At 49.0% G+C, this 27,937-nt stretch overlaps 2 protein-coding genes across 2 annotated transcripts in view; one reads left to right on the top strand and one right to left on the bottom strand.

The window, feature by feature from the left end:
• Nucleotides 1-27,937, top strand: part of Rim2 (replication in mitochondria 2) — a 145,851-nt gene that overhangs the window by 26,374 nt on the left and 91,540 nt on the right. The window lies entirely within an intron of this gene.
• The window catches only part of Ache-2 (acetylcholinesterase 2), a 57,973-nt gene that overhangs the window by 10,527 nt on the left and 19,509 nt on the right, over nucleotides 1-27,937 (bottom strand). Inside the window, exons 2-3 of the mRNA XM_076901923.1 lie at nucleotides 16,146-16,288; nucleotides 1,839-1,991 (exon numbers count right to left, since the gene is read on the bottom strand). Of these exons, the coding sequence (XP_076758038.1) occupies nucleotides 1,839-1,991; nucleotides 16,146-16,288 (296 nt within the window). The remainder of the gene's footprint in view (nucleotides 1-1,838; nucleotides 1,992-16,145; nucleotides 16,289-27,937) is intronic.

Genomic DNA, 27,937 nt, shown 5'->3' with positions numbered 1-27,937 from the left:
AGTTAGTCGCCGGCGCCGCGAGAAATCCGCTGGAGATCGAGCGTCGCTGTAACATTGAAGCGCTCCGCGAGTCTGAGCCTGACTTTTTCTAGAATTTACAATTTCTACTTCGATACTCGTAGCCGACAGTAGCCGATCCGTAACGAGTTTAAAGCCGAGCGGACTCTGATTCGTTCCCCGACGTTCTCGAGACGGCCAAAGAGTTCGAGTTCGACTTGGACGGGAGAAAATTAGGCCACGGATGGATTAAAGTCGGACGCGAGATGGTTTTTCTTTCGAATTTAGCCGCTTTGATATTTCCGAGGGCAGCAGCCATAAATTGCGAAACTCTAATGTCCTCCGCTGCTAAAGAGGCGATGAAAGTTCAAGAGCCTCCACGAGTGGTCCGTATATATATATATATATATGTACACCAGGCTCTTCTAACTTCCTCGCGGGAGCATATATCGAGAAATTTCGTGATAAACTCGAGCCACGGGAGACAGGGTGGGCCGCAGAAAGGGCTTAGCCCTGTGTAGCCAAGGAATTACAGTGTCCATCGAGAACCGCGAGTTACGCGGGAAGAATAATAATAACTCGAAGGCGCTCTTGTCTCAAGATGAGTTCAATTATTGATTTACACCACTGCGACGGGGAATCGTCGACTGAAACGCGGCGATAAAGTTGAAGAAATGCCCAAGAAAGAGGTAAACCTATGATATACGTGGATCCTTGCTTCTCAAGAGCCCGTCTTCGATGGGTATCGATTCTAATGGTGACGTTTTTTGTGGAGCAGCGTTCCAACGAAGAAAATAAACGAACAGGTTCGAGCGACGACGACGGATCGATGCCAGGGTGGAAAACGTGGGAAATGGGAGTGAAGAGAAACTGAAAAAAAAGAAGAAACGAATAAATTCTCGGTGCGACGGGTCGGTGTGCTTTTAATTTGTCGTAATGGCCGCTATTAGTCAATCATTCGGCGACGTCTCGTTTAGTTTCTCGTTGACGAAAATCGCCCGATAAAACCGTGTAAAATGAGAGCAATTCTCTCCGGTGCTATTTACAAATATTCGATCATTTTCGACGTGTCCTTAGGCGCCGATCGTTTCAAATTCCGGGCAGCGTTGGGTGCGTATGTTTTTTTCTTCTTTTTTTTTTTTTATTCACGCGGCGAGGGATCGCGCAAATGGAGTCCGTTTCGGTAGAAATATGTGCGAGAAACATGGTTATTGCAAAAGTGCACGTTTGCGTGTGCCCGAGACTGCGAAATGAACATTTTACTCCGCTTCAAAGCGATAAATCTTTTATTTTTAATTGGTTTCCATTATCGTGCGCGTTACAGTCACGGTAACAAACCCGATAAATAACGCTGGGAGATAATCTCAACCGTTTGATTACCGTTGCCGCTTAAAGGGCGCTTAGAATGCAACAATGCGGACCGCATAGAGATAAATAATATTTCCTTCTGAAAAATGCACGCTGAACAAAAAGTTTCGCACCGTTCACTGTGCACGCAGCGAACCAATTCCATCGTCGTACGGTATCGCTACTAACAGTAAAGGGGTTAAAGCGCGATGCAAACCGAAGAGCAAACGTATTCGCACTTCCGGAAGGAATCGATGATCTCTTTCGACCGTGATGAATAATGAACGGCCTAATCGCTATTCCGATAACGGCGAACCGAGGAAGAGAATCACGAACCGCGTTATCATTATTCGCCACGTGACTCCGTCCCGTGGAAATGTCAGGCTATAACATAATGGCCCCCGATCGATCGGGCGCGTTTCACGTGACGCCATCCTCCTCGTGCCCGTTCGTGCACGTGACGATAAAAAAAAAAAGAAAAAACTGGTACCCACTTGCGTGAAGAAGTAGTAGTAGACCTTCATGCCGCGGTCCGCGAACAGCTGGGCGAAGTGGATCGACGGGCAGATGAAGAAGTAGTCGCCAACCACGTCCGCTACCATCTTCTGGTACATGTATCCGTTGTCAACATCCTCCCAGTCGGTGTACTGCAATCAAACGGATCGTCGTGCGATTAGTGAAAAATGTAAATGACGTTAAGCGTGCATAATCGTTGTAGAATACAATCAACCCCCCTATAAAGCGATTAAACTCGTGGCGCGTTAGATGGGAACCGCGTTAGAGGGGCATCGAGTTATGGGAGGGTTGATTGTAAAACTGTTTTCATTGATCGTTACGATTACAATCGCGAGGAGCAATGGTAGAGGCGCGTTTATATTTTCAGGGTGAACGCGAGCAATAATCGGCGAGAGCGGTATCGATCGCCCCGGTGTTTACAACGTGCCAGTGTAACCGTGATAAATGGTGCTCGATAGCTGAAACCGGGGGTTTCACTGCGCCGTAAAGAATCGGAAGATTGTTCGCCCGTTTAAACGGGCGTTTGTAACCGCGACGCGAGCAAAAAGTATCATTCTCTGCTTATCGGGGCTAGGAATTCCTCGACAACGGCACGCTGGAAATTCGTACAGACCGGTGGTTTAGATAGGACCTCGAATCGATCGGGAAGAAACAACTTTTAAAGGTCTACAGAGCCCAGAACACCTTTTCACAAGAATATGACTCGTTTCATAGAAAGTCGACGGGAAATGAGAATTTCTTCAGCGATATTCAAGCCTTCGCAGTAAGAATTACGTCGCGGACCTGTTGCAGAGAGGGATCTCTGTAAAAGTGGCGGCGAATACGTCCGACCAGTCGGACGGAGGCGATTATTCAGAGTCCCAGCGAGTAACGTCAAGTTTGCCCCGCGTGAAAGCCTAACACATTGGTACAGGGCGTGTTTCCGGTTAGCTACCAATCGAGTGGCAATTACCGTGCAGAGTCGAGGTTGGTAAATCGCGGAAAACCTGCGGTGAAGTTTGCGGCGGCGGCGCAGCGTGGACAATGGCGGAAGTTTGATCGTCGTCAGACGGTAGATTTAACGTCCCATGTCCCGAGGCTGGGCCTGGGAATCCGCGACTGAATAATTGACGAGGCTTTCGCTACGGAACCGGTATCGACCGACGTTTTCGTGAATAATGGAACACCGTTAATTGACGAGAGGCCGACTTAAACAGAACGATACCGAGAACAGAACGGAATCGAGGGCCGAAAACGGGGCTGAGGAGTTCGGTAATGAGTCGACATTGAACTCGCTGGTAGTTTTACCTGACGCGGCTCAAAGGGAGCTGAAGAGTTTCTTAACGAATCGACACTGACACAGCTTCAGGTATTTTTTGTCCACGCTTTTCATCCCTTCGAATCGAGCGATGCCTCGACGTTTCCTCTCGTCGATTCAAACGTTAAAATCAGTATTGAAAATCAGACGAGACCACGCGTGGCAAAGAGAGAGAGAGAGAGAGAGAGAGAGAGAGAGAGAGAGAGAGCCAGAGCCAAGGTGAGATCGATCGATCGCAGCTTTGATTAGCAAAAGATTACTTTGCCAGCCACGGACCACTGGTGAAGTTTAATGAAATGAAATTCACGGCTGCGGAAAATCCTTTCCCGCGAACCTCTCCAGCCACCGACCAAAGAACCAGCCGCGCTAGTGCGTAATTAGCAGTGGTTGCGCCTAGTCGTGTAATTTGACCGTTTCCCCGTGAAATGGAAAAATCCATCGTACCGCGGACTCCACCGCCGCAAACATCCTTCCTGCCGCGTTCCCTTTGAGGAGAGCCACTCGTTGAAATACGCTGCCTCGTACGCAACGCTCGTTTTTTTCTGTCATCGTGTCATACTTCTCGCGTTCCGTGTACTGCCGTTCTGCATTTTAATGCGAAATACAGCAACCACCATCGCCTGGACGCAGTAGTCTAGAGTCGATTGAAACGAACGCAAATTAACGGGGCGCCCACTATACGGTGACCACTAATGAAACCAGTGAATAGATCTAACCGTAGTCTAACACGACTCCGTGTCTCCGATTTCGTGGGTGTACCCGGTGGCTGCGTGGGCGTACGCAGACGGGTTGAAACGAACGGTTTTGTCGAGGCCGCAGCGAGCAATATGATAGCGTTGTCTGGTGGTTCTGCTTCCCAGGGCTTTAATCAAACTTTCAGCCGGGCGTCTTCGCGGGGCGACGAGTAATCTGTTCTTAACGCGGACGTAAGAACGTACCAGGTGACAAATTGCTGCGGTAATGGAAGCCTGCTGATCGAGACGAGCCTGATAAATGAGAAACGTGCATCTAGTTTCCAACGATCCGCGAGTTTAATCGCAGAAGAAAGACGCGTTACCGCTGATCCTCTTCTTCGATTAGCTTTTGTTTCCTCTTGTTGAACTCGTGGAGAGAGAGAGAGAACATCGGAACATCGACGAAGGAATGGCGATTTAAGCGGTGACCCGATTCACGTCCACCTTTCCACGATAGTTTCGTGCTCGTTGGCTTATCTTCTCAAGCGTCCATGAAAATTCTCCGCTGCTCGATGTTTTTCATTTCTCGTTATCGTCTCGAGTCCAGGCCACGCTCGTCGAGAATAACGAGATAATCAAACCGTCGTTCACGTTCACACGTCCCGTCGAGCGAGCCGTCCCCGTTGAAAGAGCCGTCCCAATAAAAACCGCCCACACCGTTGGATGCTGCGATTCAAACGGATGATCGCCGATGTAGATCTTGAGGAGCGACCGGCTGGCTGGCCACGAGGAGTCGTAACGAGGTCTGTACGCGCGAGGAAGCTCGTCGCCGTCGAAGCAGCGGGGAGGAAGCGGCTCGTGTTCGTTCGGCGAAAGGTCGTGGCAAATCGAAACGACCGGACGAACGTAGGAATTAATGGAGTGCTCTGGCGCGTTCCGTGATTGCCTGCTGGGAACAATAAGATGGCGATAAATTGGTAACGAGGGGGCCTGCATTAATGAATAGTCATAATAAAGTGGGCTCGTCGTACGTTCAACGACTATACTCGACTAAACGTTTTGTCGGCTGGCCCCTCCTCCGCTTCCATTCTTCCACGCGACTTACGGACCGTCGCCTCGTCGCTTCGCGATCGTCGTTTACGTTATCCAGAGATTCGAGGCTCGTTACACACGGGGTTACCATGCGCGAGGAAGCTTTATCGATGATTCATGGTATTACTCCCTTAAACCCTCTGCAACGTGTGTCCCTTCGAAACGATGCTTCTTTCGACAAACGAGGGAAGCGGACACGTTACATTGAACATATTTGTACTTATTAATCCTCGTTTACTTCTACGCTCTCTGCATTTATGACAGTGCAGAGGGGACGAGGGGGAATAAATCGATTCGCTCTGGTTTCCATGATTACAGGAATTCTTCATTTCGAGAATCGTTCGATGATGACGCTTTGAGAGCTGGTTAACGGTGTTGCATTTTATACTCGATTCATCGATCGAGCTTTTGACGAAATCCGTTGCCGGTTTGACTGGAAATAATTTGGTTCCTGAATTTTTCAACACCCAGACGCCGTCGTTGCTAAAGTCATCCAATCATCCCGATTCGGCGCGTACCATCCTGAATTATCCAACGAGCGCTTTGATCTCTTACGAAGGCTCGAAATATGCTTCCTCTCGCTCGTTTGTTCGCAGGCGTTTACAAGAGCCTATGCTGTCTCAGGAATCCGACTACGAAAGCTTTGTTTCGCCGAGAAACACTTAGTTTCCATGGAGAGTACGATCGTTTACGATACTCTCTCTCTCTCTCTCTCCTTCTCTCTCTCTCCCTTCTTCTCTCTATCCCGTCTTATTAACGTTGGTACGACGAGGTTCTTAATAGTGCTCGCAGGAAACTCGGAAAACACTTTGGCTAAGTAGAGAGACAATTGTCTGAAGACGATTTCCAATTGTCGACGTTGCCTTTTTAATCGTGTTGATACACGTCCAGGGACTCTGCTTTTCTTTTTCAGTTCATTTAGAAAGTAATTTGTCTGTTTCTCTCGTTAATTGCAATCGCTCCTCCTTTTTTGAGGTCCCATTTTACTTTCCCCTGGAATTAAGAGACCCACTGCTCCACCATTTTCCACTCCCTTTGCTGTTACGACGGACAATTAGATTTCGGGTCCTTTATCTTTCTCTCGCGATCAAATATTCCTTTCGCTCCTTTCTTCTGAACGTCCTGATGGTTTCGACTTTACTCTGCGCCTTTAACTTTCCTCGTTCTGTCTGTCTCGTCTCGCAGTTTCTCGACTGATCGTCGCAGTTCTTGGGGATCCATATGGTCGGCAAAATTTTGCAACGATGTACAACTGGAACATAATTTTCGTTGTTTTAGGGCTCGCAGAACTTTATCCGTGGAGAAGTTTACTTTCGCGAATTTTCTCAGCGTTTGATTCTCTGTCCACTTTGTTTCAGTCCAGCGAAGCTTTCTGGGCCCACGAGTCGCCGAATTTATGGCGCTGTCCTGGAAATTCAAGGCCGTGAAATATCGTATTTATGGGGAAAGCGAGGGTGGTAGGTACGTTCATATTTAATGCCAACGACCGGAAAAATGTACGCGCGAATCCATACGCCATTTATCCGACCTGTTTCAACGAACATTTATTACGCCACGCTCCTAAAGCAGTCTAATTTCAAGTGGTATCTGTTTTCAATACAGTATTAAACCCATTCCATTATGGATTCGCTACAAGTGGAAAACTAATTACACTTTTTATCAATTGGTGTTTATTTAGCTGCCAGAGGGGGCTCTGAATACTTTCAAAGGTTCGTATTTAAATACCCAGACTTAATGGAAGGGATTAAAATACTGAACAGTAAAATACAAGGTATTTGAAGGAAGTTTACCAACGAGAATCTATCGACGCAGAATATCCTTTCAACCCCGAAATGGAACTTGATTTCAGGCAGACTAACAAGTTGATTGACCAACATCGACGCAACTCGCTCGAATCCATGCAGCTCGACTAATCCGCGGGTGGTTTAACGAATAGCCTTGAATCGGCTAATGAATTGCCGGGCTGTGTTGTTCGATGTTTGCGGGCCCTTGGTCGGGAAATTGACGTCACTAATTTCACGGTGATATTAAGGAAAGTTTATCCGACGCGGCCGCGTGACCCGGTTCCTTGTCGCTGATCACCGCCCGCTCGCGGTTAATCTGATTCTCAATCGGGCCTATAATTACGCGCGACAGGCAATTTTCATGTGCCGAGCACCCGTGAGCCATGGTTTAGATTCAACCACGCGGTTAGCTTATCGACTTAACTCCCCGCGGAAGCATTCCGCCTCCTGGCTGCCTTTCGACGCGACGCTCTTCCTGGCACGGTGTCGCCACCCCCCTCGCGAGAATTTGCATTTGGGGCTCGCTCGCCGCCGCAATTCGACCAATCGAAAAACCTCCCCCCTCGCGCCACGTCCCGCGAATAATTGTCGCGTTAACGAGCGGCCAGATTTTCGGAGGCTCTTCAGAAAGGCAGAGCAACCTTTAAATTGCAACACGTTTCGCGAGCGCGCACTCGTGAAACGCTTCGCAATCAACTTGTCGCAGGGAACGAACGCACCCGTTGGCAATTTTGTTTCTTCGATCGCGACAAACGCGCGTTTCGCGTTATTAATCCCGCGGACAATGCAGCGAAATTTGCGCCGCGCCGCGTTCACTCTGTCCGCGATTTCTACACGATTGGACACGATTCACAGTGGTCGTCGGTAATTATGAAGACGCGATCCGCGCTGACCTCTGTGACGAGCGCTGACGAGAATCGATCGGTGACAGGGGTCGGGGAAAATTATCCGTAAACGAGGAAAAAGCGCGACGCTGTTCCAACGGATCCTCTACTCTGCGAACGATAGTTTCATATGTCCCCTCGCGATTCGTAGCAACGAGAATATCGTTCGTTCCACGTCCGCGGAAGTATTCCAAGATCGAATCGTTCCAGGGTCGCTCGAACCTTCTTTCCTCGCGGAACAAGTCTCGCTCGCGAGACGCACGCGCTGACGGAACATCAAAGGGGAATCTAATCAAAGGCTGATCTACATAAATCCATTGTAACATCAGACGCCGTACGCTCGGGAGACGAGAGATATTCCGTGTACGTTTCAGCGAGTCGCGAGCTCGATACAGTCTTACTTCCGGTTCGATGAGACCCGCTGGCTCCTCGGCTTCTTTTGCGTCACCGATGAGAAAGAGCCGGCAGGATTCTCGCGCGAATATCAACGAAAGATCGGAATTGGCTATTAAAAGTTCCCGGGAACTTCTCGAAGCGGATAGGGGAGCTCGCGCTCCCCTGTATCGAGAATCGGTTTCCACGCGTATACGGGGTGTCCTTCGAGGGTATCGTCGAGTAATCCTGTCGAGACTTCCGTCAGATACATTTAACAAAATAGCTTCTGTAACTGGCGTATGGATCTGTCTTTCTCGTCGAGCAGCTTACAGTTGGCTCTTAAAACTGTGGCGAGCCACCACCAACACTCGCTTCGAAACTATGAACGGTATTTTCAATCCGATCGCGTGTCAGATTATTCCTCGTGCCTCTTCTTATTTCATATTTCACGTGTACTCCTCGTTTAGAAGGGCACGCGGCGTTATTGCGGACAAATTTATTGGATCGTAAGACTCTGAGTCGCGGTAATGTTTTCCACGAGCTGAGAAATCGTCTGTTATTCTTTATCGCGAGAGAACATCTACCGCTGCGTGCCCTGGCGTGTCAAGTTATACTTTCTCGTCCAGAATGGATTCTTCGTTATTTTTTCGAATGAAATTCTTCTTGTTCGTTGCTGTGATATTAACAGCTTGGCTGTATCATACGTACTGGTAGAACGTGGGCTTTTCGAACACCAGGTGGATATGCATCGCGAACCGTGGCGAACATCAGAATCGAAGTTGATCGCCGCTGGTGATAATTCTGTTATCGGCGGCCGCGAGGTGTGCCGGTGAAATTAACGGCCTTGTAATTAAACTTAACTCCCTGGCTGTGCCCACAGCGCACTATCACGTTTTTACACAGGCACCGTCCTTGGAGTTCGACAAACAACGTTACACCACGTATTTAACCCTTTACAAAGCCGTCGCGATTTAGGGCCGTCTAAAATTATCGCTGCCCTGTAGCATTTTATTACCGTATCGCTGTGCCGCCATCGTCGCAATTATTAGTTGGTAATTTTCAGCTCGGAATTAGAACGCTGCTGGCCGCTATCGTTTCCTTCTCGTGGCGGGCTAAAAATTCCGTAAAATGTATAACGAACCAACGTTATCGCGTGGTAAATGCGCTACTAAATTATTTTCCAACAACCTTAGCGTAATGGGGGACTTGTTTTCGGTGAGACCTGGTATTATCATTTATCCACGGTTGAAGCAGATGCAGACACCGTCCAAAGAAGCTTCGGCGCGAGAAAGAAGAAGAAGTTCGCCCGGAACGGAGATCCAGCCCAAAGCTCAGTCACTCGAGCGCAGCAAACTGCGAGCCAGGATTATTTTTCATCACGTAGGACACGGTTGTTCCGCTGGCGATGCGAAACAAGCAGATCGTGAGACAAAAGGAAGTTTCAGAAATAGAGAAGAGCTCGCGAAAGTGTTGGTCCCATGGCGGGACTTCTTCGCCATATTTCCACGGATATAAAAATGGCATTGAGTCGAATCGAGCCACAATGCGTTCTTCGAGTCTCGGCGAAACTTTTGTTTAAATAATCTTCTCCCCGTCTTGGCGGGGGCTGGGAAAATCCTGTCAGTCGGGAAGAAAAGCTTTCTTCAGAGGACCCGTCCGAGTGGAAGGACTCTTTCACCCCGTTTGGTGTATCCATTTCTTTAAAATATGGGTCGCGGTGCACCTCTTGGCGGATTGAAAGTGATCACTCTTCGTCGAAACAGTTGTCTCTGAATTTCTCCTTCGGCTCTCAATGCTCTTTCCTCGCGTCTCAGACGAACTGGAAGACAGACCCATCGATTACGGCTATCTCTGTCAGGAGCGAATGAAACCCTGGCGATAGAGGGTCGTCTTACGTAGAAATAAATTCCTCCGCGTGGTAGCGCCGCTATTTCACGTGCGTTCACCACCTGTAATTTACGGCGGCCGTAAAACGACAAGCGCGGGGAATCAATATCGCCGTCCGTGATTATCTCGTCCAATTGAAATGCTCGTTTCTGTTCAGCCCTTCCGCCGGGCGGCCGGCGAAGAGTAACGTTGCCGATTATATTCCAGACGGGTTGTTTCCAGCGAAAAACGATCGAGTGTCTTCGGGAATCTGTGGAAATATCAAAGTTCAGGGGCGAAGTCGATGAAACGCGAGCAAGTAGAGGGTGAGCCGAGGCAGATTTAAGGGGTTGCCAGTTATCGAGGCTCGCGCGTAACCGCGACGCTTGATTTACTGGCTCGATAACTGGCCACCATTAATATTAACGCGGAAACGCGACCAGAACATCCCACGTGCCTGTTTCGGCTGTACTCGAACGAGCACTTGGTACTCCTTTCGAGGCCTAACCAGCGAAAAACGATCCTCTTTCCGATCCGCTACGGCAATGGTAACAGCGTCCCCGATATTGGTCACGGAGAATCGATTTTTAGAAACGCGTATGGAAATTCGAAAGCCAAAAGGCACTCGACGTACTCACCAACGGCGGGGTTGTTGGCGAATTAATTGAGGAAGATTTTAATTGCGTCCCGCGCACACGAACCGTCCCCGTGAAAGTGGCAGCCCCGTTCGAAACACTCGGCGAAAAAGAGGCCAACAAACAACGGTTGACCATTAATATTTACCAAATCGAGAGGAGAGCGTTCCAATTTTTCCCCGTCCCTGGCTCGATTTAAACGGAAGAGCGAGCGTTTCTCCGCTCGATAAGCGATTTATATTCGAGGGTGGGACCCCGGCGTTGTAGACGGGCCAAGATAAGACCGCGTAACACGTTTATAATTAACCCTAAAACCGGAGTTATCGCGGATCTGGGTCGGTAATTATGAACAAGCGTTCGCGAATGGCGATGCAACCCCTGGAACCGACCAAGATCGATCGGCCATCCCCGGGCGCTCTGAATTTTTCAGGCTGCTCGACGGCCCCCGTGTCTTCCGCGACGCAAATAAATAATTAATCCTGACGTCGTCCGATATTATGCCCTGGCCAAGGACGACGAGGCCTTGGGGGGCGGGGAACGACGCTTCCGGGAGAGGACATTATACAGGATAATCTTGAGAGACCCGGTTCCTTGGAATGGATACTTAGCAATTAACGTTCAACAGCCCTGGCTGGGTCCTGACGTACTCCAGACACGACGACGAAGGCACAGACAGACTCGAATAGTAGCTGGTAAAGTTTCGAACAACACCCGCGAAGCGTCCCACGGATTTCCAATTAGGCTGAACCGGCTTGTGTAATTTAATAATTACACGTGTTGATGACTGTTAGTAATTATATCATGAATATTATGTAACAAAGTTCCCTCTGTGCGCTCCAGCCGGGTCAGAATTAAGATGGACGTCGACGGGGAAACGTTAGACGGTTTTAAGCGTCACTGGCTGTGTAAGAGCGTGTCATGTGGATTATTGAAACTTCCGCGTAACAGGATGGCCTAAATTAGTGATAATTAAATGCAGAACGTAAGCTGTGGCGCACCGGTTTCGGCTTCGTTTGAAATTTATTGCCCGGCTCCGAGAGCCGGGAATTATTAACTATTAATTTCGAGAGTTCCATGGCTGGGTAACACGGATCCAAAGCGCGGTTCGGCGAGTTAACAAAAAACGATTTAGCTTCCCGATTCGCGTAATTGGCCGGCGCCACAAATTTGTTAGACCCGTGAAATTTGGAAAACGTCGCCCGGAGTTACTAAACTCGCAATCGCGATGTTAATCGCCGCTGATTGGTAGCGTGTAATTTGTAATGGAACTGTGCGAGGGGCGACTAGATTTTCTAAACGATTTCGTTAAACGCGTGCATTCTCTGCTGAAAGTGTAATCCCCTCGCTTTGGACCCCGAGTTACCAACGTCCAAGGCCATCGCCACGCGAGCAACGATCTTTGTTCCCTGTTTGCGGAAGGCTTTACAATGTTCCCGCAGGCCGCTAATAAATAAACTTCCGAAAAAGTATCGTATAATGTTCCTGGGAGGACGGAGGATCACCAAAGTTCCCGACGACTACCACGCGGTGGCCTAACAAGCGAGACGAGCGGAAAGTCGGGGCTAAAGCTTCAGGGATGAGAAACTCCGGGGAAAGTCCGGCGTCGATCGTCCCGGGGATCCCGAGTCACTGTTTTGCAGCCGGTTGGAGCGTAGTTTTGCGCTTCGATCGCGTCGGAGAGACAAGGAGAGCGTGCGAGAGAAAGAAAGATAGCGGCTGGGACGCCCGCAGGCCTCCCTAACACGTTCCATCACCGTGGCCTAGGCACTTCTTTTTAATTATGCAGCCATCCCACCGCGAAGCTGCCCTTCCCTTCCGCTTTCGTGCCTCCTTTGTGTCGAGATAACGCGCATGAAAGACCGCCCGTATCGTCCTTCGTGTCTCGAATACGTCTGCGACTTCACGTCGCGATGCACCCTTCATTTGCCGCGCGCCAAATGAGAATACCAAACGCCTCGTACGCATCTTCCGGTGTCTAGAGCGCGAACGGCACGAGATTGCTCGAGGAGGAAGGTTTACGTCCAATTTAATCGGTCGATTAAGGAGACGCAGCATCTGCAAGCGGAATTAAATATTTTAGGCGGTATAAAAGCGAGCGCGAACGAGGTTGTAAGGAAAGGATTGAGGGAGAGTCGCAGAGAGGAATAAAATCGCGGTACAGTGGGAAATATGTTCGCGAGAGGGTGGAGCTGCGGAGAGATGAAGATCGTACGAAAAATTTCTCCACTGTCTCGTAATATTTTCGACGCATCGGATCGTGAAAGTGTCTGACAAAAGTCAGCCCCAGCGGGGAATGCAAATCGTACGCAGAGTCGAACGCGCCGGGATACGCGCGCGGTCGATGCGCAGAGAAAGACGAGCAGGACAAAGGGACGGTCTATGTAAATGCGGCCACCTTGTCGGAAATCAATTTTCGGCGCTCCGTTTTATCTACGCCCCGGACTCTGACTTCTATGCGCGGCCACCTGTGGGAAAGCCTGCCCAATTTCTTCCTCCCTTTAGCTAGCAAGGGCAAAAAAAAAAAGAAAGAAGAGACCAGCCTCGTTGCTGCGAAAGCCGCAACGTGTGCTTCGGGATGTTGGTCGTTTGAATTTCAATAGAGCGGGACGAAAGAGCGATACGAGAAACGAAACACCCAGCACGGAGCACTGTTTTCGAAGTCGAATGAAAAAAGTATACTCTGACCTGTGTGCGAGAACGAGGAACGTACCGAACCTGGATACATCAATTTTACGAGCTCCGACAAACATTCGGCTCCTCTTTTCTCCATTGGCAATCCTCCAAAACGCGGGGGTGAAGCTCGTCTCCAAAGTGAAAGGGGGTGTTAAACATGTTTGAACTTGTGTCTCGTTTTACACGATCGGTGGCGAAGTTCCGGCAGAAGTGGACCGCGAAGGACCTGGCAAAAACGTTGCTACTTTTTATTCTGGAAACCGTGGCTGAGAGAGGGCTCGTGACGTTTTCGGAATATTTTTAGCGTGACGCGTTCTTCGACGCGTTTTCTCAGAAAAATATCCGGAATGTAGGTCGGGTTTAATTAATAGCAGTGCGACGTCTACTGTTTCTTCTTTGACAACCCCTTGCCTATTATATTTTCCGATTCTCCGTCTCGTTCTCCTCCTCGACGTTACTTCTGCAAAGAGAAAAAATGTCAAAGAGAAATCTGCTCGATCCACATGGATTCACGGAGACACGAAGGAATTAACGATTGGAATATTCATGGTCGAGGTACGATCATTATCTACCGTCACATTTGAAACGAGCTGAAGGGGCGGCCTCGAATACATATTTACGCGGATTGCATTCGACTCCTCTGGCGACATTGAGAGCATCGTGTCTGCATTCGTCGAAGGAACAAAGACAAATATTTGCATTTGCACGACCAGCTAACAGAGACCCCATGCGTTAAAGGTAGTAACCCTTTCTCGACTATTTCGAGGACATCGTTCGAAATCTAGAAAACACAAGGAGAATCGAACAGAAATTAACTCATCGGTTGGTATGATAAAAAATAGAAAACCAGGACAGGAGTATCCATCAACGCTAAAGGGAGGCACGAAAAAATGGCGCGTTAGAAGAGAAGCTTAAAAGCCCGGTCGCGCGACGCTATCCTCACCCTTTTATCTCTTGGCTACCACTCTGTCGAGGATACTCCATTCCTCCGACGACGTTAAAACGCCACTTTGTCCAAGAGAGAAGGAAAAGAAAGGGTCGAAATCTGAACTGATTTGATCTTCATTTTCGAACGCGCCCCAATCCAATTTCAATTTTCCAGCCAGCTCCATCGACCACCTCCGACCACCCTTATGAGCGCTTTGTCGCTTAATTAAATGGATACACGCGGGGAGGTTTTACAGCGTCTGACCCTTGACGAAATCACTTTGACGCGACGCGTCGGCGTTGGGGAAAGTAATTAGCGGCCGTCCCATAGAGCGGAGCTGATTTTCGAGAGGTTGACATTAGCCGTGTAAACAACGATATTGATTACCAGCGGAACCAGGCCTCCCCCTGTTCTTGGACACTTCTCGCCCTCCCGGCTACGACCACGACCGGTGTTTGTCTCGACGGGAGGGGGAACATCCGGGCGACCCACGAGATCCTCGACCCTCGACCCTGAGTATCCCTCGTGTTTTCTTCGATCGATTTCAATGGAACTTCTCTCCCCGTTTTCCCTTTCCTTTTTCCAGGTGAAAATTTCAGGAGGCGACGGAAGCTGACCTTTTTCATTCCCAGCGTTTCCACACGGGACTAGATGGAAATAAATAAAGTAAAGCTTAACGAAGATGGTGGACGCCGTACGGCCTCTAAACGAGATTAAAAATTGAAACTGTCCTTTCTCCGGGTTACCCGTGGTTTTTTTGTAAATCGATACTAACCCCACGGAACGGTGCCGGAGTTACTCAGCCGTGTATCCGTAATTGAAATATCGGGTAATCCGTAATGGACGACCAATATTTACGAGGCTTGTTCGCCGGTATAACTAACAGACTGGTATTATTAACATTTCTAAATTTCCCCGGGGACAGGTTACTCGTCTAACTCTCTGACAAGACACGTGTTTGTAAACCTATGCAAGCGTTCCGTCGAAACTCCTGGAGGAACCAGCTAAATTATTCATTAAGGAATATCGAGGAATACCTGAGCAACGATCCAACGAGAAACGTTTCTCCTCTTCAAAGTGAAAGGACCCGCCAGTGTCTTTTTAAGTCTCGAAAATTGTACAATTTTTTTCGACAACCCAGAGCGACTGCAAAAGTCATCAGGAACATCGTTCTCGCGAGAACTAAACGGGGTTGGAGGACTAGTTTGAGGTATTATAACTGTTCGGGGTACCCGCGCCGCGCTGCATAATATTCCGTGCAAGTTTTCTCGGCTTTCAGGGGCCGCTGATATTAACACTGCGACAGACGTGGCTTCCGTCGAGAGATAGAAAGGGAGAGACAAATCTTGTCATTCCTCTTCATCCTCTCGTTATACATCCTCGATTTAGCGAGTGACGGGACGGGATGGAAAATCTGTTGAATGAAATTGCATTACTTAGATTTAACTTCGTTCTTTTTTCTTTTCTTTTTTCTATCCTTTTTAGAAATTGAATAGTCGAGAGTCGATTTATTTGCAGGGCACGGATATGGAAGAGAATAAACGTCGAACACTGTGAAAATTTCAAGATCCGTTAAGTAATCACACGGCTGGAATATTTTAGTTCCGCGCATCTGACTACCGCCTTCCATTACCGGTAGTTCCTGCAGCACGGTACAAAGTGTCGAGGCGTCTGACTTGCGCGGTCCATTACTACTGCAGCTCGCGTCTTATGCTACTCATCCGCAGGTGGATGTGCCTGGGGCCGACGTGAGCGGAATATCGACTATCAGGGCTCATTTCTAAGGCCGATGTGACAAACTGTGCCACTTAAAGCGACCGTACCACCGAGTTCGACTGTACAGACGTTTTCGTGGGACGACGACTCAATTTCGAGAGATTCCACTCTTTCACGATGGTCAGACACGCGAGATCTCGAGTTCCACTATGAACATTCGCTTCCAACACTTTGATGAACCTTGGAATTCTTCTAGTTTGTCGTCGAAATAATTACACGCTAGTCTATACGGTTTGGAATCCCTACGACTATTTTATCAATTTTCTCTGATGGAAGGAGAAGAGATTTAACCGACATATACCTGGAACGTGATGGCTTCTCGTTCGACCTGAGACATGTTCTTGAAGATCGACTCGATGATGCCCAAGAATTTCTTCCGGTCCAGAAAGCTGGCTTGATCTTTCTTGAAAACGTCGTTGAAGTCGTAGAGGATGAAATAGGTTCCTGAAACAGAAGACAATTGGATCCAGATTAGATTGATGAAGGAAATGTAATGGACGTGTTTAGAAATAACAAGACCCATAAATCACTCGTGTCGTATAGAGAAAAAATGATTTCACTGGGGTGACATCTGTTCGCGCCATCAACTTCCTCTTTTCAGGGTTCACGAGCGCGAAACAGAGAAACTAGCATTCCCCTTATGCAAAAACCATGCCCAAGGGTATAGCTTCCTGTCGGATCGTCGCGAGACCCGCTGGGCTTCGTCACCTCTCGAGTGCGCAGACATAAAAGATTTCTTCGTCGAACCGATACCACTGACCTGCCGATGTATTTGCTTTGTAAATGTTTCACCGAAAATCCACGTTCCCTCGCTTTACAGATGACGGACACGTACGAGGGATGAAATATGGATGCTCGTCGATCGATATATCGGGCTGCTTTTCTCGTATAAGCGCGGTTAAACGCGTCGACGGGGAAGCCATTGATCTGTACTACTTACATCTTGACATTCTCCGCGTCTCTGCTCGAATTTCGTGGCTTTCCATTATTATTCGTTCTCGATACGTGACGTTTGGTATCAGAGACTGTTAATTACCGCGAGAAAAAGGTAACGAGAGAACGGTTCGTGTTGAGCGTTCAGTAGTCTAGCTCAACGGATACCCCGACAGTGATTCAGGTTCCACGAGAATACAAATGCAACCGTACGATAAGCGATGGGATTTATCAAGGCTAAACAGGCCGACAGGCAGCCGAGGAACGGTTGATAACGCGGATACGACATCTCCGGGGTGTGCTTCCGGATTTACCGCGAAAGGAAGAAGCCCGATGCAAAAGAACTCAATTACCGCCCGCTCCCCGAGGACATTCGAGAACTCTTCGAGGCAAAGGAGGGCCTCTCCGCTCTCGCAGGAGAGCCAGAATAAGAAGAGCCAGCGTGGAGAAGCCGGAAATTGGGGAAGACAGAAGCGGAGGAGGCGTCGGTGGTGGCTGTTGCGAACGGAAAGTGAAGAAGACCGACGAGGGTGGGACAAAGTGGAAGATCCAGACTTAGAGCACAGAGAGACACTGGATGGCGCGAGTGAAGAGAGAAAAAAAAAGAAGCAGCGGAAACGTGAGAGTCGAGGTGATCGGGATGTTGCCTGGAAGCAGCCGACTGTTCGTTGGAAAGGGGTTGAAAGAGAGAAAGAGAGGAAAAAAGAGAGAAAGAAGAAGGGAGGGGGTCGCCAGGTTGAACGAGTCACGCCTCCAGTTACTCGTCTCTATCGATTCCACGTTAGCAACTTGTTGGCTACCCGTAGCCCCGACAATTTTCACGGGGAGAACCCAGCTCCCAGACGGGAGGAAGTCACCCCTCGCTGTCCCGCGATCAACCCTCTATTTTTCCACGTGCCGTAAAGAGGGCCAAGTTAAGGAGAGTGTTTGGCATTCAGCGAGCAAACACAACTTCACCGTTTCAACCCCCCCGATACCGGAGCCCTGAAATGGCGAAACGATGGTTTAGGGGAGGCAGTCCGACCTCGACGCTAAACAGAACGTAAAACGGGTAGGCGGGGTGGCATCGTGGAGCGATAAAGCCCGTGGAAGTTCGATGGGGGTAGCCTTTTGGCAGATGTATCGATTTTGTCGGTAAGATGGTAGCGTTCCTGGGTGTTGGCTGATCGGTAGGGCAACGAAGAGGGCTTACGAGTGAAAAGTGGCCATGCACGACCACGGAATTGGTAGCAGACGTACGGCGCTGGCCCATTGATTTCTCGCGATCTTCGTCTATACTTCTCGTAACTGCAGTACGGACGTGAAATTGTGAACGAAGGTTGCAAAATCTGGCGAAGAGCTCGCGAAAGCGACTGTTCTCCTCAACGTGATTCCATTTTGTCAGAGATCCGGCAGGTTGTAAATTTTCTACGCGTCCCGACAGGGCAGAGAATGCATAAATGAAGAAGGATCGCGAACTAGAGGGCGTAAATCTTTCCACTGTTAATATGAGCCCGTTACAATCCACGTCTTCCACGGTAAAAAGAAATAACGCTGGCAAGTAGCTGGCCAGGGGAATGGTGGCTCTGGTAAGAAAGCTCGGTACGAACCATTTGCACGACGCGCGTCGCATGCATATTGCATCCCATGGAGAAGGGATGTTTCGTTCTCATCTCTACGTGACAGAATTTTACGTGACAATCACCGCAGTTGCTCTACATTTTTCATTGGCGGGCCAGATCAGCAGATTTCGCTTGAAAATTTCCTAAAAATAATTACAACAGTGTTACTGCTTAGAAACATCTCTCTGCGGTCGAGTTGATCGAAGTATCATAATCGGTTGAGAAAAATTGCTGCTCCCAGTTCGCGAATAGGAGAGCTCTTCAAGATACCTTGGCCGACGAGGGTGGTTCTAATTTATTCCTTCCGGTAGTCCGTAAATTGAGTTCCATTGTGTTCCGAGCTTCCTTTGTCGCAGAAATCACATTTTTTTCCACCGAGGAGGAGGGTGAATTCTTTATTTCGATTCTATCTGCAAATGTCGTCCCTCGTCAGAGCTGAACTCGTAATGATTCCACTTGGCGAGTTTTTTCCCTCCCAAGTACGACTATCGTTAGAACGCATAATATCCGAAATAGACGAGAAAAAAGAGCTGCTATTCTCTCGTAGAACGCCTCGTTTTAACCAGACGCGTACCTGGGATAATGGTAACGGTGAAATATCCCCGGTCGCTAGACTGGACCATTTAACAGAAGCAGATGAAATAAACCTTGATCGATCTTTTACGAACGCCACTGTTTTTCGTCGATTCAATAAACGTCAGGGAAGAACGGGAGGCGATGCGAGAGTAACACGCTTGCGTCATCGCACGCAATTTCAATCCACTCCACGCGACTGGCCGACACGCTCCGCTCCAATATCGTCTTGTTTCAGGGATGGCGAGAATTGTGTATCGCTTAGATTGAAAGGTAAGGATGAGCAAGACGAGGTGCAACGTCGGATAGAAAACGGCGGATAAGAAGATGGAGCGAACAGCTCCTTAGAGATTGATGCACACTCCTCCTGGAAAATACGAGGACGTTTACAGGATATCTTTTATCATCCTACGAAATTCTTGGACGTTATTTACAAGCTTAGATAGTATTTAGAATAGAGTCGATATTACCGTCGATAACGATGAGGATAACGCTTCGATGGGCCATTAAAGCTTCCCACAGGCGCGATTATGACTTTCAGACCCGCGAAGAGTTCTCGAGCGTAATTTCCAAAGATTTCGCCCTGGAAGAACTTACTTCGCAACTGAATACGTCGATAGGAGAACTTTTCCCAATGAAGATAAAGCGAGGACGGTTTCCTATAAATCTTTCGCGATTCCATGCGGGTGGTTTCGTTATAAGATGTCGCGTAGCCATCGAAGAGGAGCAATACTAATCACAATCTCGTTGCGAATGGTGAAACCAAGTTTCAGTAGTTACTCTCGTCACTTGCTATTTATCTAGCCGTAGCTGGGAACTCTCGGCAGTATTATCGACTGCTCTCGACGGCTGATGGTTTCCAGGATCGCGACGAAACCGAAGTTTCCGAAACTCTAGCCAACCCTATTGGACCATTATTTATAGTTGCGTCTTCGAGGAAATCTAATACGTTCAATTAAAAGCAAACTGAGAGCTGGTGGTCGATATCATCGAATCGAACGATGGCTCAACGACAAAAATTGGATGGAACGACCGATCGAGGCTTGAGCCATTGTAATTTCGCAGCCACAAGCATCGCACGTGTTTCGAGATTTAATCGGAATATTTCTGCAGAAGCAGCTGCTGTCCGCTATCGGAAAGTTGGCAACGAAATATTCCATTTCGTTGGAATCAACGTGGGAAAACGCGTCGACGCGCGGCTGACTCGCGTACGCGAGATTCTTGCGCGGCGGACGAACCGTCGCCGCTCTTTGTTTCAAATTCCCCTAATTTCGGGCGAGCCGTCAGCGCGAACTGGAACGTCAAATGTTCCGTATACCCGAGCGAGCTGTAACGCGAAATTTCTGGCTCGGTTTGCGGGGCTAAACCGGCGGAAACGCTTCGTGTCGCCTCTGCGGATTCAGGTTTCGCAAATGAAAATATTTTACTTGGAAGAATATACAGCACGCGGTGTACGAATGGCGTGACGAAGATTCAATGGTCGGACGAGATCGTTGAACAACATTCTTCTCGCGATGGATTTCGTTCCCCGTTTTTCGGCCCTCGAACGGAAGATAGGTAAAGAACGCGAAGCACCTTGCATTTTTCTGGTCCCACTCGCGGCTCGCGGAACGTCGAGGAGATCGTAGACGGCAGCGACTCGATCCTCTCGCTCGTCTCTCAAGTAAATCGAGATTGAAGCGCGAAAAAAGTCAGCTGCAATCTCGAGCCAACCAGGAATTTCACTTGCCAGTGTCGGGTGCGCTCTTTATTACCGAGGGCACACACAGCAGCAGCCACTTTTGTCATTTATCCGCGGCAATTTATCCGACTTTCGACTGGCGTCGCGGCCAAAAGACATCGTTCTTCGTCGCAGGAAATGAAATCGCGCGGCTGGTTGCCGCGCGGCCGCCAGGGAAGCCGTTCCTGGTGAAAATGTGATTTCCCAGAGAGTTATTCAAGGATCAGGCATCGGTTAACGTCAGCTGGCATTTCTGGAAAACAGGAAAACAGGAGAACGTATCACTTGGACGTTGCGTGGCAACAAGTAGACGAGAGGATGCTCTTCGAGGGGTGGAACGGTGAGAAAAACGTCGATATTTAAATATGTCTGGCTTAACCGGGAGAATGGGTCGCGACTCAACGCGGCTAACGAGGAACAACTTCTGAACGCGCTAAATTCCCAGTGGCCCGCGTTACGAATCGCCTGTGCTCCCCTAATTGACCGAGAAACAGTCGAAGCTTTGCATTGGTCATCCTAGGAAATGGAATTGTCGAGTCGTTGTTCCACGCTCGACGCGAACTCGACAAACAAGCCGTGTTTTCGTTCAAACTTGGACGGTACTGATTAAAGCGACGCTCCCGTACGCTCGCGAAACACACTTTCGAGCGTGGAGATCAGGGCTGCTCGAAGTTCCGTCCGGTTAAGTTGCGCGAAAAATTGATAGGATCCGATGGGAACCGGGAAATCAATGAGAGCACAGTTAATTTCGAGTTAATTGGAGGTTCGCTCGGAGTCGTGTGCCTCGAATGGACGCTAGATTGTACGAAATTGATGTTAACCAAGTTGTAACGCCGGTAACACGTGAGACAAGGTTGTAAAATGGTAAAAAGGTGGCACAGCCTGTCCGAGTTTGGCTGGAATAGTGGCTACCACGCTCGGTTAACACGGAGAACAACTCGGGATCGAATCCAGCTCGCCTCATTACGGGCCCAATTTTCCATCCATTTTTCTCACTTGTTCATCGGTTCTCCAATGCTCTCTTAATTCTCCAAATTTTATGTCGCGGTGTTTCTACGGAAAATCAATACGGCATAATACAGAGAGGGAAATGAAGAGATTCGAATGCTTCAAGAAGATGATAACTGACTGCAATAAAAAAGAGGAAGTTGCGTGTGTGTACCTTTAAACAAAAACGAGGAAGACTCCTCTGTAGGAGCAGAGCAAAATCTGGCGACTAAATCCAATTTCTGCCTGACCTCATTGTTTACTCCGGATAGTGACGCGCAATGTGAATCCATGCTCTGGCGAAGTGTTTACATTAACTTATAGCTCCTGTGTTCCGGAGCACGTATCCGACGCCTGTGCGCGCACGAACAGAGAAAGAGGAAGAGCCTTTTCGTTCGAGCGCGCATTATTAGGAAAGTTTCGATGATCAAATCAATTGCTGCTTAGTAGACGGTGGTAACCAGCCCTCTGCACCTCGTTTTCAACCCGTTTGAGAGACACACGAGCTTCGTCTTCTCCATTGACCCACGATCCGTGATACCGCGGAGGTTGACGGCGTTTCCATGAATTTCCCGCCATTACGACTCGCTGAAACTTCGGCCAGAATATCCGCGGAGGCTGCGTCGCGCGTATGTATGCCAGGGGGGATTCGATATCTCGCATCGGAGCGGAAACGGACAGGTTTCGAGGTGTAACGAGATCCAACGGAGCCACAGGGTGAATTAATTGCGCGCAGTTGCCATTCCCGCTGTCTGCTCGTCGCCTCTTTACGCGTCAGCCTTAATAGAACCTGGTGCATCCCCTCAAACGCATTTATGCTGTGTTTACACTCGCCCGTGTAAATGCATGCGCGATTAAATGTCACCGGGTCGCCCCCGCAGATGGCGCATACGATCGTTATCCAGCTTCCGGAACGTTCCATCCATCCTAATTTAAAAAGGACGGTACCGCGAAACGCTCTCCGCGATGATCGATCCCTGCTGTTCGTCGCAATGCAATGTCGAGAGCTGAAAATTATCATTTCAGAGCGGGCACGAACTTCGCCAAGGGGTACGTGGTTTCAAACGTCACGGACGATACCTGCTCGAGGATGGCACAGGTCGCCAACACTCTTCGCTCTTTAGGAAGACACGAGTTAACTTGTCCGCAAGAATTTCCCAGCGTTAACTCTCTTTGTACCCGATAGATCGTCCTGGAATCGGAAACAAGTTAAATTTATCGAGTTTCACCCATCTACGAAGCTCCACTCCGAATCCCAGAGGGTAATTCCGGTAGCCGAGGGGAGAATTTCTCACCCGTTTCGTAAATTCTCCGTCCTCCTTCGAGCTCCGGCTTATTTAACCGTAAATTCGCATCGATCAGGTCGGGAACCTTTTAAATCGGTCCTCGTTTCGCATTCGAAAGAGGTCTTCCGCCCGAAAGCAATTAATCGACACTCGATAACGGCACACCTATTGGAATTGGCTTGGTCCGTGGCCCTTTTCCCAACGGCCCAGGCCAAGTGCGTGGAAGAAACGGGAAAAACGGCGAACAGATCGAACGGAACATAAGGCACTTTTTGACATCGTTCCGTTGAACGACGCGCGAAATCGATGTTCGTGGGAATTAAACTGTTTGGCGAGCTCGAGCCGCCGAAGAAGTCGTGAATCAACCATCGATCGGAGGGAAATAAAGTTTTCCGACTGATTGGATCACCAGTGAACTTTCCCGCCTTGGGAAAGGCTCGACTTTAATCTACCGCGAGCGGCGCCTACCATTCCTACAGAAAAAAAGGATCCTCCCCGCAGGATTGCTCGTGATTTACCGCTCCGCGTCGATCGATTTTATCCAGGAGCCCACGATCGCTGATGAAAACGTGGGAAAACGGACCCGTTTTAAAGAAACGCGAATTCAATTCGCTTGGAAAAACCTCGAGCAACTTCAATGGGAAATCGCCTTTCAAGATTTCTCGTTCCATTCGCGATCGCTGTCAAGCGACCAGCTGCAGGATTTAGCGGAAGCGACGATTTGCCGAGTTTCGACGGTCGCAGCTGCGTCTCCCGACCGAGTTCTGACGCGACGGATGGTCCAAGGGGCGGAGAAAGCGAATGAATAATTTGGACACGCGGCTCGCCTCATAATCGTAGCCGTCAGTAACGAGGATGGAGGTGATCTGGCTCAAGGACACGCGAGGATCCTCCGATGTAACCTCGCATTCCACTTGCTGCAAAACTTGGTTCCATGATTCCCTCGAAAATCCTCGATTATCAAAGAGATTCTCCTTTCGTTTCCATATTTAGTATCTCCCGGAAGTTTCCACTTTCCCGACTGGCGTGCGTCCGGATCGTTTGCTTGTTTCGACCGCCGTGAAATTGGGTCAGCCACACTGGGACGCGCGAGTCCTCCCGCCGTTTGTCGCTTTTTTTATCAGCGACCGCGCGATACTAATCGCGGACTTATCCAACTGGCCAGGTTTCACGACTTTTGCCTCGCGTACGCTTTAAATCGTCGACCTCCGCTTTTCTAATTATCGCCGGCCCCGATACGGATCCACGCTCGCTGCGCTCGCCTCCGGCGGGAATATTTCCCGGACATTTCCCAGGGACTCGAGTTTCAGGAGCCTGCAATTCCGAAAGAAATTTCAATAATACCGTATTGGTCGGAGAGAAGAATGGCCGCGGTTATTAATTGAATCTTCGGCCAGGCTGCGCAGTTACCGCCGGGGAACAGATTGTACAAATTTCTCGGCCAATCGATGGAATTAAATTAGTTTTAATCGTTCTCTCGTAAAGTCGAAACTTACCAGCGCCGTTCCCGACCGAATCGATATTCGATTCCATTGTCTTGGCACCGGCTACCGAGCGATTACATCGCGTCAATAAACGACTATAACGAAGCTGAGCGACTCTGTTCCGCGCAGTTTTCTTCGCCCTTTCTATTCCACCCTTAATTCGCTTACATTTTACTCGCGTTTCGCTTCCCACGTCCCAGGTCCCCCTTTCAGTCGCGACGTCGGGACAAAGACAATTTATCGGGCTTGAATTTGCGCGATTATCGGAACGTTTGTTGTTAATTGGACGGCGCGCGTCGTCGATACGCGAACGCTTGCGATCGCAGCCAAAGTAGGAGGGGAATCGACGATGAACTCGCATTTGTTTCCAAGATTGCTCGTCATTAAATGGAACCGCTCGAATCACGGATAAGGTGAAGCCTAATCGCGTTGAAACGGGTCTAGCAAATTGCTATTTCTAACCCAAACCAGCGTCCAGCGAACGAGGTAAACGATTCTGACGCACGCCAGATCGGCAACGATTCGTCCAACTCTTCGACTCGCACCTTGGCACCCTTTTCTCCGTGTCCAAAGGTTACTCGACTTTTACAACGGTGTCAACAACTGAACCCAAACGGGCGAATTTCGCTAGAGAATCGAACGACGATCCACAGGAGTAACGATAAAGAAGCTACGCCACGCTTTGGTCTAGAGCATGATCGAACAAGGGACTCGACTGGTCAGATCAGGCTGGATTTAACCGTGATTCATCGAGATCTTCGCGTCGTTAAGCTTTCCACGGGCGAATTTATCGCCGCATTAACCCGGCTGGCAAACAATAGGGGTGTGTCACAGCGTGGGATGTTATAATTTATATTTCGCTCTTGTGCACCATGATTTTGTACCGCGGCTAGCCACGGCGACGCGGAAAAAAGGAAACCGTGGACGGAACGCGGAAACTTTCCTCGTAAATCGCATTTCGGATGGTGCTGGAAAAACCTTCTGGTCGACTAACTGGATCACCTTGCGATTCGTAGAAATTTTCCGCGTCCCACGGCTATTTGGATCGTTCACTCCCGAGGAGTATAAGTTTAGCCAGGAATCATTTCTCACCGCGGACTTTTCTCGTCGCGCAGCTTCTTTTTATCGCGGAATCGAATCGAGCAGTCGGACGCCGCGTGTCGAGAGAGGATCCTCCGGGATTCGAGCGGACGTCCCGCGCCGTCCACGCTCGCAGGTGTCCCGAATTATTATAAGGCTGCGATCGATAAACGTTCCGTGCGTGTTTAGAGCCAGCCTCGACGTCAGAATCGACAAGCGTCCGTTGTCTAGCCGTCGGTGGCCGACCTGGCCCCCTAATACCGCTGTCAGACGCGTGGATATTAAACGCGTTACGCTGATACATAGACGCGAGCCTGGCGCAGAAGCGATTCGGTCTGATCGATTTTTAACGATGCGTCGAGACCGTAGGGAAGAGAGTCGGATAGAGAAAAAAAAAAAATGAGCAGTCGTAGCCGCTCATATCTTTACGGGTGTCATCGACGCAGCCTAGCTGAAAGTGATTCCAGTCACGTAGCCCGGAAACTCTTGAATAAAAATTCGATCTCTATGGAGATGAGGTATCCGGGTGCTCGTGTATAGCCAGCTGATTTTACAAACGACAGTGGGTGGCAACCTTCGAACGGTCCCCCTTCTTCTCGCCTCTTCTATATCCGTCTTTAATTATCAAATTCCGTTCCGCGGCGAGGATCCCCAGGAACGGTTTAATTCGTCGCGATGCATCGAACGGATGCACGGCGACTCGGCGAGGACGGGTCTGCACGCGCGGTGAATTTCCTCGGAGATAAGACGACCGCCTCTAACTAGCCGAATTTCAGCTTTGAACGCTAACGAAGCACGGGCAAAAGGGTGAAGATTAGATTAAACGCTGTGGCCCCGGCAGGTTCATCATTGTAGACCAAAGTTCCCACGAGTTTGCGAATATCATCGCTCGCCGGGCTTCGAATGCACGTCCGTCTCGTCAGCTATTTCACGGTCGATCGTTGCAACGCGATCTTTCGCTCGGTTCGGAAGCACTCGCTTTCTGGAAGAGAAGAAAGAGATTAGGGAACGATGGAAAATGTTAATTCGTTCGGAGGTTCTTCTGCCACGATCGAGAGACGTGTCTCCTTCGATTCGAATCGCGGAGAAAAGAGACCGGCTCGTTTCCTCGGAATGGAAACTCATTTCCGTCCGATGATTCGCGATGGAGAGAGCGCAGATACGCGGCAAAGAATCCTGGGAACTCGAGGATTCTCGACGGGCCGTCGAAAAACCGGGGGGAATTAAAATTTATATTGTCCCGCGGTGCTCGAAAGTGGAATTCGAGCGATTTCATTTCGCCGCCGCCCAGATTCTGCGTTTTAATATTCGCCGAAATCTCTGAATCGAAATTCCCTCTAATCGAGAGCGCCTTCGATATCCGCTCGATAAAATATTGTTGCAAAAATCGGCAAGGAGACGAAGAAAAAAAATACAAGAACGAAAGTGGGGCAAATTGAATTCGTTCCTTTCTATATGGGACCTCGAGTTAGGTCAGCGGGAAAGTTTTAATCGGATGGTGGAAAAATAGATAAGAAATTCGCGAAGAATGGAAAGTTTTGATTCGTGTCTTTGCTTCCTGACGTAGATTCCGTTCCGAGGAGATGTCTAAAGTAGATTCTCTTGTAAATCGCAGACTTTCCTCGAATCGAACCGATGAATTTTTACTCTTCTCTAAGAAACGGATGAAATTCTCGAATATCTCAGAAACGACCGATTCGAGTACTCAGTTAATCCCCTTCTCGCTACGTCTATTCTTTTAATTCGACGAATTCCCAGCGGCTCAATTTTCGAGCGCACCGAAAACTACTTTTGTCGCGGCGGCAAACTTTGCCCGCGAACCAAAGACGCGAAAGTTTCTTAATCAAACGGAAGCCGAGTCGTACGCGCACGGTTGTATGCTAATAACGTAATTCCCTCGCATCGCGGTGGTATTTGCATGCAAATACTTTTACGCGAACGCACGAGGAGTAGAGAAACTGGTCAGACGCCGCATCGTTAATCGCTGTACACATTTAAACGGGGAACGCCAGAAGAACGGCCATTTTGGTCCCAACGTCGTAGGCGGAGATAATTAATTGAAAGAAAGGTGGTGCTTGGTCGCGCGAAATATCTCTCGTCGGAACAAACCTCCTCGAAACCCCTGCAAATATTTGCGATCCTCAGTCAAGTAGAACAACACGGAGAGTTGGTTCTTGAAGAGAGAACAGCCCGTCAATTAAAACCAGGGAACTTTGGTGGTTTCCACGGTTTTTTAATAACGCTCGAGCGAGCGTTCGTCGCGAAACGAATTTTTCGATCGAGATAATGGACTGGTTTCAATTAAAATGCGGCTTCCCCGCGTTCTGGAAATGCGATTATCGCGAGTCATAGAGGGGAGAGCCAACGGTTTGATAGAAAAGTTTCTCAATTTTAATACGGGAGCAAGTTGTTTCAGCAATTTTTATTTT

Source organism: Xylocopa sonorina, chromosome 9 (genome assembly GCF_050948175.1).
Source record: "Xylocopa sonorina isolate GNS202 chromosome 9, iyXylSono1_principal, whole genome shotgun sequence".
Classification (NCBI taxonomy): Eukaryota; Metazoa; Arthropoda; class Insecta; order Hymenoptera; family Apidae; genus Xylocopa; species Xylocopa sonorina.
This window is presented reverse-complemented; position numbering and strand designations above follow the sequence as displayed.